Here is a 14,014-nt window from a genome sequence, read left to right as displayed (position 1 = left end):
CAACCTGATTTTCTTCAGCTGTTTTACACAACAGTTGACATGATTCATAATCATTAGGGAGGCGCTTGGGGATGATGTGTTCTGTAGTCCAACAATAGCACATGTTCTCCTCTTTTAAAAAATTAAGTTGTGAAATTTCATGCATGTTTGTTAAAAATACTAAGAGAATTGAAACCACTGAGCTCCAAGTAAACCACCATTTGATTATAATTCATTTTATTCTCTTAACAACTGGATTTAATGGAATACTTCCTTGTTTTCCCCTCTCTCCTTATAACTTTAGTAGTTTTCATGCAAGCACTGCAGTACTACTTTTGGATAGAAATGTAGCAATGGAAAACAGAAATAAATTAGAAAGATGGAACAGATTATTAATGAATGAAACATATATAATGAAAAGGCATCCAATTAAATCAGATGATGGAAAACTGTTTTGTCTATACTCATCTTTATTCAAACAGAAATTTTCTTTTCTATTGGTATAAATATAGTCACACTTAAGGATTTAGTGAGCAATTCCTAAACAAGAAACAAGTCATTTTGCAAATGAAGTGCTTACATTTCTCTCACCTTCAAGCGTGTGAACAAAAGATCCAATGCTAGATGCATTTCCTGCGCTATTAATAGCTAAGCAACAAAATAGCGTGTTGCCTTTCTTCTCCTTAACTTGAAGAACACTCTTCAATAACACTCTTCCAAAGGGAAGTTCACTGACGATCTCTGGGTTAGTGTCATTAATGAACAGTATACCACTTTGATAGCATCTGTTCGAAAACCAAAAAAAAGACAACAGATGTTAATGTGCCTGTAGCATTTCCTGTGTTTGATTGGTCAGTTGTTCCTTTTGAGAACCATTTCATTCCCTTCCTTTGATTGGCCACATGTGCTGTGACAGACAACCACTTCACAGCCTTCTATTTAGGGAGCAGGGAACCCAACTGGGCCTTGAGTTCAAATTGCATCTCTCCTTCTCCACCTTCTAGTGTTAAAAGAACTGGTGACAACAGATGTCTCCTAGCACAGAGGTTTATTGCTCATAGATGGGCTGGTCACCTACTCTAAGATTCTAAATTCACAAGAAACCAGAAAACCTTAGATACTGTGTGGTGGGAAAACCCACAGCAAACAGCAACAAAATAGCTGATGATTTACCCCAGACACACCAATCTGGAATTTCTTTAGGCTATATCTTTAGGCTATATAAATTATGCTTCTCCACTCCTAATTCAAATCATCCTTTCCTAACCCTTTTTTATTTGGTTGCTTGTTACATTGTTCTCTCACATTTCCTCCAAGTGAGATTAAGGACTTTATCACATGAGGGAAACAAGATGGCATCACATGACAGGTGTGTGATAGGCACTGCTGGTCTGCTACTTCCTGTGATTCTGCCATCACATCATTCCTTCCCAATTCTACAAAGTGTTCACCATTCACCTTGGGCTTCTGGGCCAGCACGCAGATCATAAAGTGACATCCGTTCACTTCCACTCCACTCTCCCCCTTGCTATTTCCAAACTGGCTGTTTTCCTTTTATCTGTTATTTTAAGTTTATATTTGCCTTTTTTGTTTTTAAATGCTGGAATTGTGAAATTGAACTAAAAATAAAATATTAGGAACAACAGCACAGCAGGAAGGCAGAGTAAACAGAAGTACAATTGCAAAACCATGGAATGGAAGATCAGCACAATGACAACTATAATGAAAATAGATGCAATATCAAAGATGTTCAATGTGGCATGTGCCCACTATCAATGATAACATCACTGTAGTGGAATAGTGGGTTTGTCCTAAGCCATCATGTGTCTTTCTCTTATTCTCTACTTTCTACACACAACACCAGCACTCTAAGATAGGTTCAGTTAAGGCAGAATGGTTGGCACCAGGTTGTCCAAATCAGTTACACAGCTCAATGGAGGTATAAACCTGGATGTCCCAAAATCTAGCCATCTAGCAACAATAAATCTAATGTTGACTCACCAACATGATTGTGCAGGATATTTCTTGGTAACCAGAGGAATTATTGCCAATGTAAATATATGTGTTTATTACTTCTATATGGGTATAATAAACATATTGCATATACATTATATTAAAACTGCAGTCTTGGTAAGAAGTAAATTGCAGGCCTTCCTTTACAAGTAATCATCCAGAGGACTGTGCTGTTGTTCTGTCAACTTACCTGTCTGTACTATGATTGTGGGGTAGTTGATACCACTCAATATGTGGAGCAGGATAGCCACTGACTTCACACCAAAGACTGTTGGAGCTGTTGAATTTCAGCATAGCTTGAGGTGGGACTGACAAACAAGTTGGGGGAAAAGTAATTAAGTGATATACACAATCACTTTATTTCAAACCTGTTTATAAGCCACAATCAAAATATATTATGAAGGCTAACAACATTTTTCTTATGCAAAACAAGTTGACATATCAATGCCTTGGTTATGATCTTTGGATTCTACATGTGCGTGGCTGATCATTCCTTAATCCAGATAACAGCATGGTTGATGTTTTATTGTCTGAATTATTTTGCTACCTTCTAGGAAAGTCACAATGCCTCCTGGCTAGTGTTTTCTCTATTGTTAAAACAAAAGATTCTTCTCTTCTCTCCCTCCCCTTCCCTTTTCCTTTCCCACAGCGTCCTCCTGCCACTCTTCAGCTGCCCACTTGCAGAGTTCAAGTTATTTATTCTTCTTCAAAGAAGACTGAGACTCTCAGCAGACATGCCTTATACAGGAAGTCACAGCCTTCACTTTTCAACTATTGCAAAAGAAATTTAGAAGCAGCTGCAAAGGAAGTGTCCAAAAACAAAGCAAATCAGAGTATTTTGCCATTAAGAATGGATGTGGTGTCCCCTTAAGTCAAAAGGGGAGCAACCCATGCACACAAACAGACCTTCCATCTGAAATGGCAGTTGGTGGTTGAACCATGGAGGGATGGGGATGTTGTTTTAGTGACTTGTGTTGGGAAAAGCATTCAATTTCACTGTACAATGTACAGTGACAATAAAGCTATTCAATCTTACTTTAAAAAAAAAGAAAAGATTGCACTTGTTCTTTGTTAAATTGAAAATAATCCTAAAGGCTTTCTTGGACATATCTGAGGGAAAGATAGAAAATATTAAGAAATATTTTACAGCACTTTGATTCTGCAGCACCTCATTTGCTTACAGAAAGAACAAGATTATCCTACATTATCTCACTGGGATTGAGTTTCTTAATGTTTTTTCCCCTAAACCTTGAAGCAAATCTAAAGAGGGAATTCATATTCCCTACAATTACTCCATTTCCATTCTCACACTGAGATTTCAATTTCCCTTTTATGTAATCTAAATGCAAGTTATTTAAGTGAGGAAAATCACATATCACGAGAAACAAACCTCTTCTGCCATGTGGAGAATCCCTTTGCAGAAAATATGATAAATTCTGTAAGTCAACCCAAATGTTGGAAGAAGGTGAGTAGAGGGAGAACTTACCTTTCACTGAGATGTTGAAAGTAATGTGTGCAATGGTTTCATTATTATTGGCAAAGAACGTATACATTCCACTATGTTTTTCCCTAATATCATTTAGTTTCAGTGTGTTGATGTACCTTCCAAAACAGAAAACAAATATACATAGTCAAGTCAGTGCAGGAGTCATCATCCTGTAGATACTTTCCACATACCATCTCAAACCTGGAGTTACTTTGTTTCGTTCAAGGTCAATTGTGATAATTGACCTCTTAAACATACTATGCAAAAGTAGGAAAGAAGGCAGTAATCCTACGGTACTTCAAGTGCTGATTAGATAGCTACCTCCCTGCCACAGTTATACGATGCACTGCCATGTATCAAGATTAAGGGAATTTACCATCAGTCCACAAATTTGAGATCATAGCTATGGGAGAGCACCATCCAAGGCTGAACTGATGGAGAGTTTAGTAGTGTGTGACATGAGCTCATACATTACATGGAAGTTGCTACCAACTTCCAGGATCAACAGCAGTGATTCTCAACATTGTTGCTCCTGGTATTTTAAACCAACTTTCAGGAGCGCTAACTGACTTAGCTATGATCTCAAATTCCAACAGTCAAAAATTCTGGGAAACACAAAACACCTGGAGGACCAACATCTGCCTAATGCTTCATTCTGCCTAAAGATATAGCTGGCCCTGGCTCTGCATTTCTCAGAAGAAGAATGCAAAACAAGCACAGATAATAAGTATGGGGTGGTGAGGTTTTTATTTGCAAAGAAATGGCATGGAGGCAACTCTCTGGATGTATCTACAGAGAAGAACTAATGGATTTCAACATCTTTCTAATTGTTATATGTCAGTGATATGGAATCATGAGCATCGTATTTGGGGAGACACCATCACTTTTTGACAGAGATGGATAAAGACATTGTAAAATTACATGCCCCGTGATTCCACTGAGCCATGACAGTCAAAATGGTGTGAAACTGCATTAATTATACAATGTAGATACACCATATGCCATAGCAGTCTATGGTAACATCCTAGTGAGACTACTGTAATGCATTCTACATAGGGTTACCCTTGAAGACAATTTCACAAAGTGGTGTCAAACTACCTTAATTCTACATTATAAATTCACCCACTGTTACTAACCATTTGCAAGAGTCACTCTTTCTAGATCTTCCAAACTTCAACCAAGTAAGGAGAATGACATACTCCTTTATGTTAAAGCTATTGCTTGGGAAGGGCCTTAGGAAAGTGTAGGCAGCATCTCTTCCTTACCGGTTGTTGCCAGAACTCATCTGGCCAATGTATATGGACTCCCTGGGGCTTCCTAATGAATTTACGTGTTTCCATCCATATATAGAAGGCCTAGGATATGCCTCGGTAATAACCTGTAGCTCCAGAGTTTTATGCAGACTTGGTTCCTGTATTCTGTTCTGTATGGTGGACAAATGAATGTAACCTCTCTCTGAAAAGAAAAAGAATATCATGCATAGTGAAGAGATTAAACATGAATAGAAATATGGGATTTGAAGATTTGTTGGCTGACAAACTATGCTTTTCGAACTATGTATGAATTATCGTGATAAAACAGGAGAAAGGGGGACTAGCAAAATCACTCCATATACCGTGGTCATAAAAATGCAAGCAGTAGGTTGGTTTGACTTTTGTTTATTTGATTATGTATAGATTTGATTGAAATGTACTTTCTAGAAATCTCTACAGCCTCTAGTGCAACTCTGTGGTCAGCACTGGGTGGAAGCTGACCATAGGGTCATGCTGCAGGACCTAAAGATTCTTAGAATGATCATCTCTCTAGGAATCTCCAAATGAAATTCTGTGATTAGCTTCAAGTGGAAGCTGACCATACAGCCATGCTGGAGGACCTAGAAATTCCTATAAAGATTAAAAAACATTTCTTTGCAGTTTTTCACTTTTGCTGGGGTTCTGTGCCTCTAATCTTGGCAAATGTGGAGGACAAACTGTTTAATTAACTTTAAAGGAAAATAGAATTTCTAATTATAGGGGTGGTTGCATGTTTCTTTTCCCCAATTCAGTCACAAACATATTGCTGCTGCTTATTTTATACATATTGCACAGGCTGAGAAATACATGACTGCTACTCTTAATCCTAGAGCTACCACCCTTATAGAAATTGAAGGGGATTGAACCCCCCCCCCCCCCCCCCATATAGATGAACTTTTCAAGACCAATCTAAACCTTGTTTGTTATTCCTCCCATTCATTTGAAAGATTCATTATGGTGACTAATTTTCCTTTCATGTCAGGAGCGACTTGAGAAACTGCAAGTCATTTCTGGTGTGAGAGAATTGGCCGTCTGCAAGGATGTTGTCCAGGGAATGCCCGGATGTTTGATGTTTTACCATCCTTGTGGGAGGCTTTTCTTATGTTCCTGCATGAGGAGCTGGAGCTGACAGAGGGAGCTCAACTTGCTCTCCTCGGATTCGAACCCCTGACCTGTTGGTCAGCAGTCCTGCCGGCACAAGGGTTTAACCCATTGCAACACTGAGGGCTCCTGTGTTGACTAATGATGGTGTCCAATTAACACCCCACTATACATTCCTATTTGATTTTCCTATTAGAGAGAACCTGTGTAGAAAAAAAGACATTTAGAAAGACTTACCTATCACTTTCAGGTTTGCTGAGGAATTGCCGGCAGGAGAACTTGTTAAACAAGTATATTCCCCACTGTCATTCAATTGTACTGCTGGGATGGATAGGATATATTGTGTGTTGTAGTTCTTACTAGAATCATCAAAACTTTCATGATTCTCCAAACTCACCTGGGATAAAAATGACACAGTATATTTGGAACAAACTTCATTGCTTTAATTGTCCAGTGTCCACCCTTACTTAATTCTTCCCGTATCATTTTGACTCACCTGAAATCTTGGGAGACACTTTATTCAAAGGATTATAATGCCCAAGTCTTAAGCAGTACGAGTGTGTGTGCAATTTGCACTTTCTAGATTGCCACTTTTTAGATTAGAATAACAAAATATGAACCTACACTACCAGCTCTTGTGATTTTAATGAAATATTCCTATGCTATAATTATTTTGTTGCTGTCTTAACATTCAACGCAAATGTGTGTTTTTTTAGTTTTGAAAAATGTAACATGTTTTAGGAGTTTTGAAAATGAAAATCACTATGATGTCTTAAATGGATCTCACCCCTAGAGAAAGGTGAGGTACAAATTCAATAATTTAAATAAATAGCACCTGCCTGCTTTGCTAGCTAGATATACAATCTGAAATTGAAAACACCTAGAAAACAAATTAAAAGAAGGAGAAAACACCTATGCCTCCTGCAATTGCTTCTTGTTATTTGTCTCTTGGGTGGAAACCTCCTAGATATGGATGAAATTCACTGTGGGGACTTAAAGACTGAAGCAAATTAATGTGTGATGCAATGAATTTATTGGGAACATGGCATGGATAGAATGCTGAGTTTGGTTTCATTTAAAAAAGGTATCAATTTGTCACTTATTTATATTCCACCTTTTCCTCAAGGTATGACATAAATTGGGAGTTAAGATAGCTTACAAATGGCAGAAAATATAATAAAACACATACAGGTATGAATTTGTCTCCAGAAGAATTAGACCTCCAAGACTAGAGTCTAGCAGCATAGAAGTGAAACCCTTCTATGGTTTAGTGAGTGTGACCCAATCATCCATCTCTTCCATCAAAAACAGAAAAAGTAAATGAACAATACATCCTATTCAGGACCAAAGATTACTCACATTTGCAGTGGAAGGATAGTCCCATCGAACTTGATAATAGAAGGAAGGGTAACTAACGTTGCAGGAGATGTTGAAAGGTTCTCCTTGGATTCTCACATTGTCTTTTACCCCAACAGTGATGGAGATAGGTATGTTGATGGCTAAGAAGTCAAAAGAGCAGTTAATAACAAGTAGCAGAGAAACCTAATAGATATGGAGATCTGTCACCTTTCTCTGGATACATCCAGACTGTAGAATTAGTGTAGTTTGACACCATTTTAACTACAATGGCTCAATGCAATGAAATTCTGGGATTTGTAGCTTGGGGAAGTGCCAACACTCTTTGGCGCAAAAGCCTGAAGACACTGTAAAACTACAACTCTTATTACTCTATGGCATTACACCACAGTCACTAAAGTGCATTAATTCTACAGTGTAGGTGCATCCTTCAATTTCTGCTATCATTGACATAGTTTCTGCTTTCAGAAAAAAATTCTAAAGATAATTTATTTTGTTTATTGTTACCCTTCTTTTGATACTATAACTTACTTTTCTTTTCCATCTTCTGGATGTGTGGTAAATTGAGCCTAATTTTTTGTGCTATGGATCACATTTTACTTTACTGTCACACAATCCAGAATTTTATCAGATCTCATTGGTTTCATGCCATTCGCTTAAAATTGATTCATCCTATGGAATCCAAGAATTTGTAGTTTAATGAGGTGTGTAAAATTTTCTGATCCACTCCTCCACAGATATCCCATGTGCTTTTTTATACAGTATTAAATGGAAGTAATTACTCTACTCCAAACTCAAGAATGGGAAACAGAATGTTGGTGGATCAGAAAAGAGATTTAAAGATGGGCTTAAAGTCAACCTTCAAAACTGTGGCATAGACACTGAGAACTGGGAAGCCCTGGCCCTTGAGCGCTCTAACTGGAGGTCAGCTGTGACCAGCAGTGCTGCAGAACTTGAAGAGGCACGAATGGAGGGAAGGAAGAAATGTGCCAAGAGGAATGCATGTCAAGCCAACCCTGACTGGGGCTGCCTTCCATCTGGAAACCAATGTCCTCACTGTGGGAGAACAAGGTTAGGTCTCCACAGCCACCTACACACCCACTGCCAAGACACCACATCTGGAAGATCATCATCCTTGAGCTACGAGAGATTGCCTAAGTAATGTGACACACCCATTAATGTGATTATTGTGTAATCATTTTTAATTGCGCTATTGTAATAGTTTGTAACGAGCCATTATTTTTATTAAACCTCTGGTTAGTGCAGCATAATTGGGATGGGTCCCTCCACTCCTTGTTTAGGTGGAGAAGAGATACCATATATTACTTTATTATTTATTTATACAACCAACTGACTTTTAATAAGAGTAGTCTGCTTTTTGTCAATAGACTTCTACATGTTTTAAAGCTAAGTTCTAGTTTAATTTTGCAATTTATAGATGGGGGAGGGTTTTTTTTACACTGCATCTATGGCAAGCATCCTCAGAGGTTGTGAGGTCCTCACAACCTCCGAGGATGCCTGCCATAGATGCAGGCGAAACATCAGGAGAGAATGCTTCTAGAACATGGCCATATAGTCCGAAAAACCTACAACAACCCACTATTTTGAAACTGTTTGGAATTGCTCCCAGAACATTTTTGAATGCTAGAATCCCAACTGTTTCATTTCCCAGAAATGCTGAATATCAATTTGCACGTCTTGGTATTTCTGAAACCTTCCCTTTCTTTGTCTTTGAATCTGTCTCCTGGGATTGCCACATTTGCAAATCCAACCATGGTTATGCCTGGCATATGTGGCCAGGCATAACCATGGTTGGATCTTTTACTTCATCATTTTTACATTCACATCTATTGTATTTTTTATCCCGCTTTCCCCCAAAACTGGCATCTGCAATGGCTTGCAAAAACTAAAACAATACAGTGAGAAGCAGTTACAAAGATATAAGTAAAAATGGAATAAAATATAATAAAAACCTTTAACGAGAAGGCCAATTCTGGGTGAATGCACCCACTGTCCTTGAACAAGGGCCCGACACTGGTACCAGCCCTTATCATCCATGCCTACTCTGTGTAAACGTATTCCCTCTTGAGCACTGAAAGAGACCCTTGAAGAGTATATCGACTCTTCATTTTTCATAAGAGTAACATTGCTTGTGAATCCTGGGTCAGTGATGAGGCATGGGAACAATGCATCTTGGCCTTCTGTCACTTCAAAGTTCTTCTTGGCTAGACACCATGGTGATTTAGGATCTGGGAATGAAAAAAGAAGGTTAGGGACTTATGAGGAAGCAACATGTGGCTGTTGTATAGATCGTTACTTGAAACACATAGGCAGTGATCACAAAATACGGGAGCTGCATGGCAAAGTGGTACCAAGGAGAGGACCCAACTTTACATTTTGTCAACAAATTTGGTCAAGCTGTTTGTTGGTAAGGTTGCTTCTCTAGCAAAGATCAAGTGCATATCCAGTCAAGCTAATTTCCGTTCTAGTCAGAATTCCAATGAACATGCCAGATGCATTTGTTGCAATTAAATTGCTCTGTGTGTGGCAAAATTCATTGCACCATTAATTTAACTACTACCATTTATTGCTTGCTGTTTACCTGTCCATGCTGATCCTAAGACAGGTTTTCTAAACCATATGTTTTCCCAGTCTTTCTATTCACAATCCAGGCCAGGGAGTGGACCATTTCCCTTTTCTGCTCAGTTTTACACATGTGAAATAAATAACCAAATAGCATTTATCCTAAGCACACACTGTGTTTATATTGAAGGTTACTTGCTCTGAAATTCTGGGAGCTATAGTGCAAAATCAACTTCCATGCAATGGATAGTGCTTTACGACATGCTATGGCTAGTGATTTAGGGAATCATAAAGCTGCCCTATACAGAAAAGATTCCTGGAAATGGAAATGTAATAATATTTGGATGGCTGCACAGGTCCAGTCTTGCTTTAGTTGTGTATAATAGGAACAAGGGCTGAAATATTATAGCAATTTATAGATACAGATAGATTTAATTACCTCTCACAATGAGATATACAGAGGCAGGCTCCTCATCCGTGCTGTTGTCAAAGACACACTGGTAGTTTCCCATATTCTTACAAGATGCTTTGGGTATATGGAGTGTGCCATTGTTGAACACCTCTACTTTATCCTTCTTCTCCATGCCAACCCACTTTATGGTGGCATTCCCAGAGCAAAGGAGGCTCACTGGGTCTCCATGGGCCACAATCAGAGGATTATGATTAGGGATGATGGTGGGAGAGGCTGAACCTAGAAAGAAGAAAAAGAAAAGAGCCTGTGGATCTTGAGGAACTCTTTGTGACTCTCTTTCCCAGATAGTAATGTATAGTAGTAAAATAAAATGGCTTTGGTAAATCAAATATGTGTGCCCTGATTTTTTAGCACAGCCAGAACCCAGCCTGGATAAAGCTCTGGTGTCCCTACCCCCGAAATCAACCTCTAATGAAGTGGTTCCCAACCTGTGGTCCATAGACCATCAGTGGTCCCCAAGAACGAAAATATGATCTGCTGCCTCACCATTACTACACCGCTGCCTCGAAACCACACGGCAATGAAAGTGACTGGTCTCGTGAAACCCTCTTATAGTGCTGAGGCAACTGAGATGTTGGGTGGGGAGAGGCTGACTAGCCACGAAAGATTACTGTGGGTGAGCAGATGACGACTACCAGATGGCATGTGTTATTATCAGAAACTAGAGCTGATGTGGTCTATCCAATGCAATTTTCTGAATCAGCACCCCAAATAACAAAACCAAATCTAAAGTTGACCAAAAACTGATTTGGAACCCTTTTGGTACTAATGTTGAGAGTGGTCCCTGATCAAAGTGGTCCCTGGTCAAAAAAAGATGGGGAACCACTGTTCTAATGCAACTCATCAAAGGATCAGATTTTAACAATAAATTGCACAGAGTAGTTAAGAAAAATGCTAGTAAATTGGTAATTCAGGAAAATTACAGCTGTTTGGCTCCATGTACAGGCGTGCAATGCTAGTTTTGGCCTCAAGGGTTCTCTGGTACACCAAAAATCCCCATCATCCCATAGAATACCATACAAGTGGATAGAACACCCCCAACGCCCCTGTGCTTCCCCAGCCTTCAGGAGACATCCACCCTGGACTACAGCATTGTTATATACATCCTTTACTTTCCTCTTTTCACTTAGGTGAAGGCATTTGTCACCCCAGGAATGTACTGCAGTTAAGCACTGTTTTGTGTTATAAGATATGGGGATCACTTTTAGTATATATTCCTTTGAGAATTCATGTTGTCAAATGCAAACGCTATTCCTTTAAAGAAGGGTAGGTGGGAGGGCAATGGGGCAGGCCCGTAGCCAGGATTTCGTTTCAGGGGGGGGGGGCTGAATTTTTTTTCAGGGGGGGTTTCGGGGGGGCTGAGTTTCGGGGGGGGGGGCTGAGTCTGAGTGAAAGAGGGTCTAGCCTAGCAAACTTTTTGTATCATTACCCCAATACCCCCATGCATATGGGATATATTGAGTATGGTGATCAGATCATGATATGAATAAACATAACAGTTTAAATAATGCACCAATAAGGCCTTTTCGCAAACCACCATGAAAATTTCGGGGGGGGGGGGCTAAAGCCCCCGAGCCCCCCCCCCCCCGGCTACATGCCTGCAATGGGGGGAGAAGTGAAGAATGGGTATGTAAAGGTGGATGAGGAGGGAGAGGTAAGTGACTGATGGGAAAGATCAATTTCTGGCAGCAATCTTCAACAGCCTTCCTTATCTGTTGCCTTGGAGGCAGGCCCGTAGCCAGGATTTTGATTCAGGAGGGGCTGAGTTTGATTGGGGGGGGGGGGGAGGGGGAGGGGACTGAGTCTGAGTGAAAGAGGGTCTACCCTAGCAAACCTTTTGTATCGTTACCCCAATACCCCCACGCATATGGGATATATTGAGCATGGTGATCAGATCATGATATGAATAAACATAACAGTTTAAATAATGTACCAGTAAGGCCTTCTCACGAACCACCATGAGAATTTCAAGGGGGTGGGGGTGGGGGGGGGTGAACTCCCAGCATTCCTAACCAGCATGAATAATGAGAGCAGCATGACAGTTTCAGATGTGCACTGGCTTTTCTGAGATAGACATATACTGCAGATAGACATATAGATAAAAGTATATAGAGACAAACACTCTAGACTTTCTTCAGGAGAAGCATCAGAAAGAGTAAAGCAGAAAACAATGTACATGCCTGATGATTCAGTGGTAAATGTTCAGTGGTAAATGTTATTCAAGCCCAAACAATTTGAAGTTGGATAGGGGGAAGTGTTTTTTCTAAAATCTTAAACCTTTATACTGCCTTCTCCCCCTGACCTATCCCAATGTGTTCTGTTGCCACTGGGTCCGAACAAAATGTCTTTATTCTATAGGACGCACACTTTAAACCCAGTGGGAAGCCGGGGTGCCCGAAAAGAGATTGTTAGAGACTTCCAGAAGTAATGGGCTTTTGAGTCTTTAAAAGTACAACAAAGTCTTTATTAAGGAACAAATCTTCAAACAAAACTTCACGGCTTTACTATTCAAGTCTTTAAGAGACTGGCACTAACTTGGTTTGACTGTACTATCTCATAAGGAAGAACTCTTTATAATCCCTCCCAGGCCGTCCATCACCTAGGCCTCGCTGGTCTGGGTAATACTGCCGATCCCCAAATGCGTCTGGAAACCGAGTAACCTACCAGACGAAGCTAGAAGATGTTTAGCTGGAATTCTGTGGTTCTGCAGTGATGTCCTGTGGAAACTTCAGGTCTGTTTTCCCCTCTGGTGCTGTGAGGCTGAGAGGCTGTGAGCTCTCAGCCAGAGCCTTTGGGACCTTTTCCTTCTGTTTCCCTGGAACTGGATGGCTGTTTCTATTTCCCCGGAAGGTTTTGAGGAATGAAGCCTTTCCTACGGGACTAGCTCATCTGCGTCCTATAGACTGGCTTCCTTGTGTGACTGACTGAAAAATGGCTCCTTCCCTCCAAAAACTCAAGAAGGGGCGGGACCAGGGAACCTAACTATAATTGGCAGGTGGCTTACCCTATAAATGCAAATTATAACAGGAAACCCCCTGCTGCAAAATCCCAAGCATGGGTTTGCACACAAACATATAAACACAGCAAATAAATCTGGAGCTCCTGGAACAGTTGTTCCAGAACACAATGTAAGGATCCAGAGCAGAGCTTTATATATTTATGATTGTTCCTACAGTATTTGCTAGAGAAAGGAAAGAAGGTCTTGATTTTGATGTGAGAGTAATCACATCAGATGTCATGGATCTAACTGAAGGCAATTAGTTAAGTGTCTGACTTCCAGGACACACTGAGGGCAAAGATGATTTCATATGATCAAACAAATAAATAGATTTTAGTTAGAAAATATTCCATTAAGTTTAATTCCTTATCCACTGTGAGTAGCAACAGGATTTACTCAAACTAGTAACACACTCCCCCCCCCCCCCCCCCCCAGCTACACATAAGGAAATAAATTCTCACAAGAATCCTTTTCAAAATATTCATGGCTTGGAAAACTGATATGAAAAAATGATACCAAATCTGCAACTTCCAGCTCCCATTTTAGGACACCTTGTATACATACTCCTGCTAAGTATGCTCACTGTTATGAACGGAATGGAAATAATTGATCCAAGTGGAGGTGGATTATATCAGTTTCCCCAGCAAATAGTAAAAAGTCCGACAGTCCTTTCAGATTATATTCTACCATAACACTCATTAGCCAGATACCAAATGGAGCAAAAGTTATGATTT

General features: G+C 39.9%; 1 protein-coding gene across 6 annotated transcripts in view; it reads right to left on the bottom strand.

Annotated features, from left to right (window-relative positions):
• Window positions 1-14,014, bottom strand: part of CSF1R (colony stimulating factor 1 receptor) — a 59,606-nt gene that overhangs the window by 15,207 nt on the left and 30,385 nt on the right. For all 6 annotated transcript variants that reach the window (XM_060765430.2, XM_067463672.1, XM_060765432.2 and 3 more), the window contains 8 exons: window positions 10,250-10,501; window positions 9,201-9,476; window positions 7,231-7,370; window positions 6,109-6,268; window positions 4,744-4,933; window positions 3,479-3,594; window positions 2,183-2,300; window positions 571-764 (listed from right to left, as the gene is read on the bottom strand). In XM_060765430.2, coding sequence (XP_060621413.2) covers window positions 571-764; window positions 2,183-2,300; window positions 3,479-3,594; window positions 4,744-4,933; window positions 6,109-6,268; window positions 7,231-7,370; window positions 9,201-9,476; window positions 10,250-10,501 — 1,446 coding nt within the window. The remainder of the gene's footprint in view (window positions 1-570; window positions 765-2,182; window positions 2,301-3,478; window positions 3,595-4,743; window positions 4,934-6,108; window positions 6,269-7,230; window positions 7,371-9,200; window positions 9,477-10,249; window positions 10,502-14,014) is intronic.

The sequence above is a fragment of the Anolis sagrei genome, chromosome 2, assembly GCF_037176765.1.
Source record: "Anolis sagrei isolate rAnoSag1 chromosome 2, rAnoSag1.mat, whole genome shotgun sequence".
Taxonomy (NCBI): domain Eukaryota; kingdom Metazoa; phylum Chordata; class Lepidosauria; order Squamata; family Dactyloidae; genus Anolis; species Anolis sagrei.
This window is presented reverse-complemented; position numbering and strand designations above follow the sequence as displayed.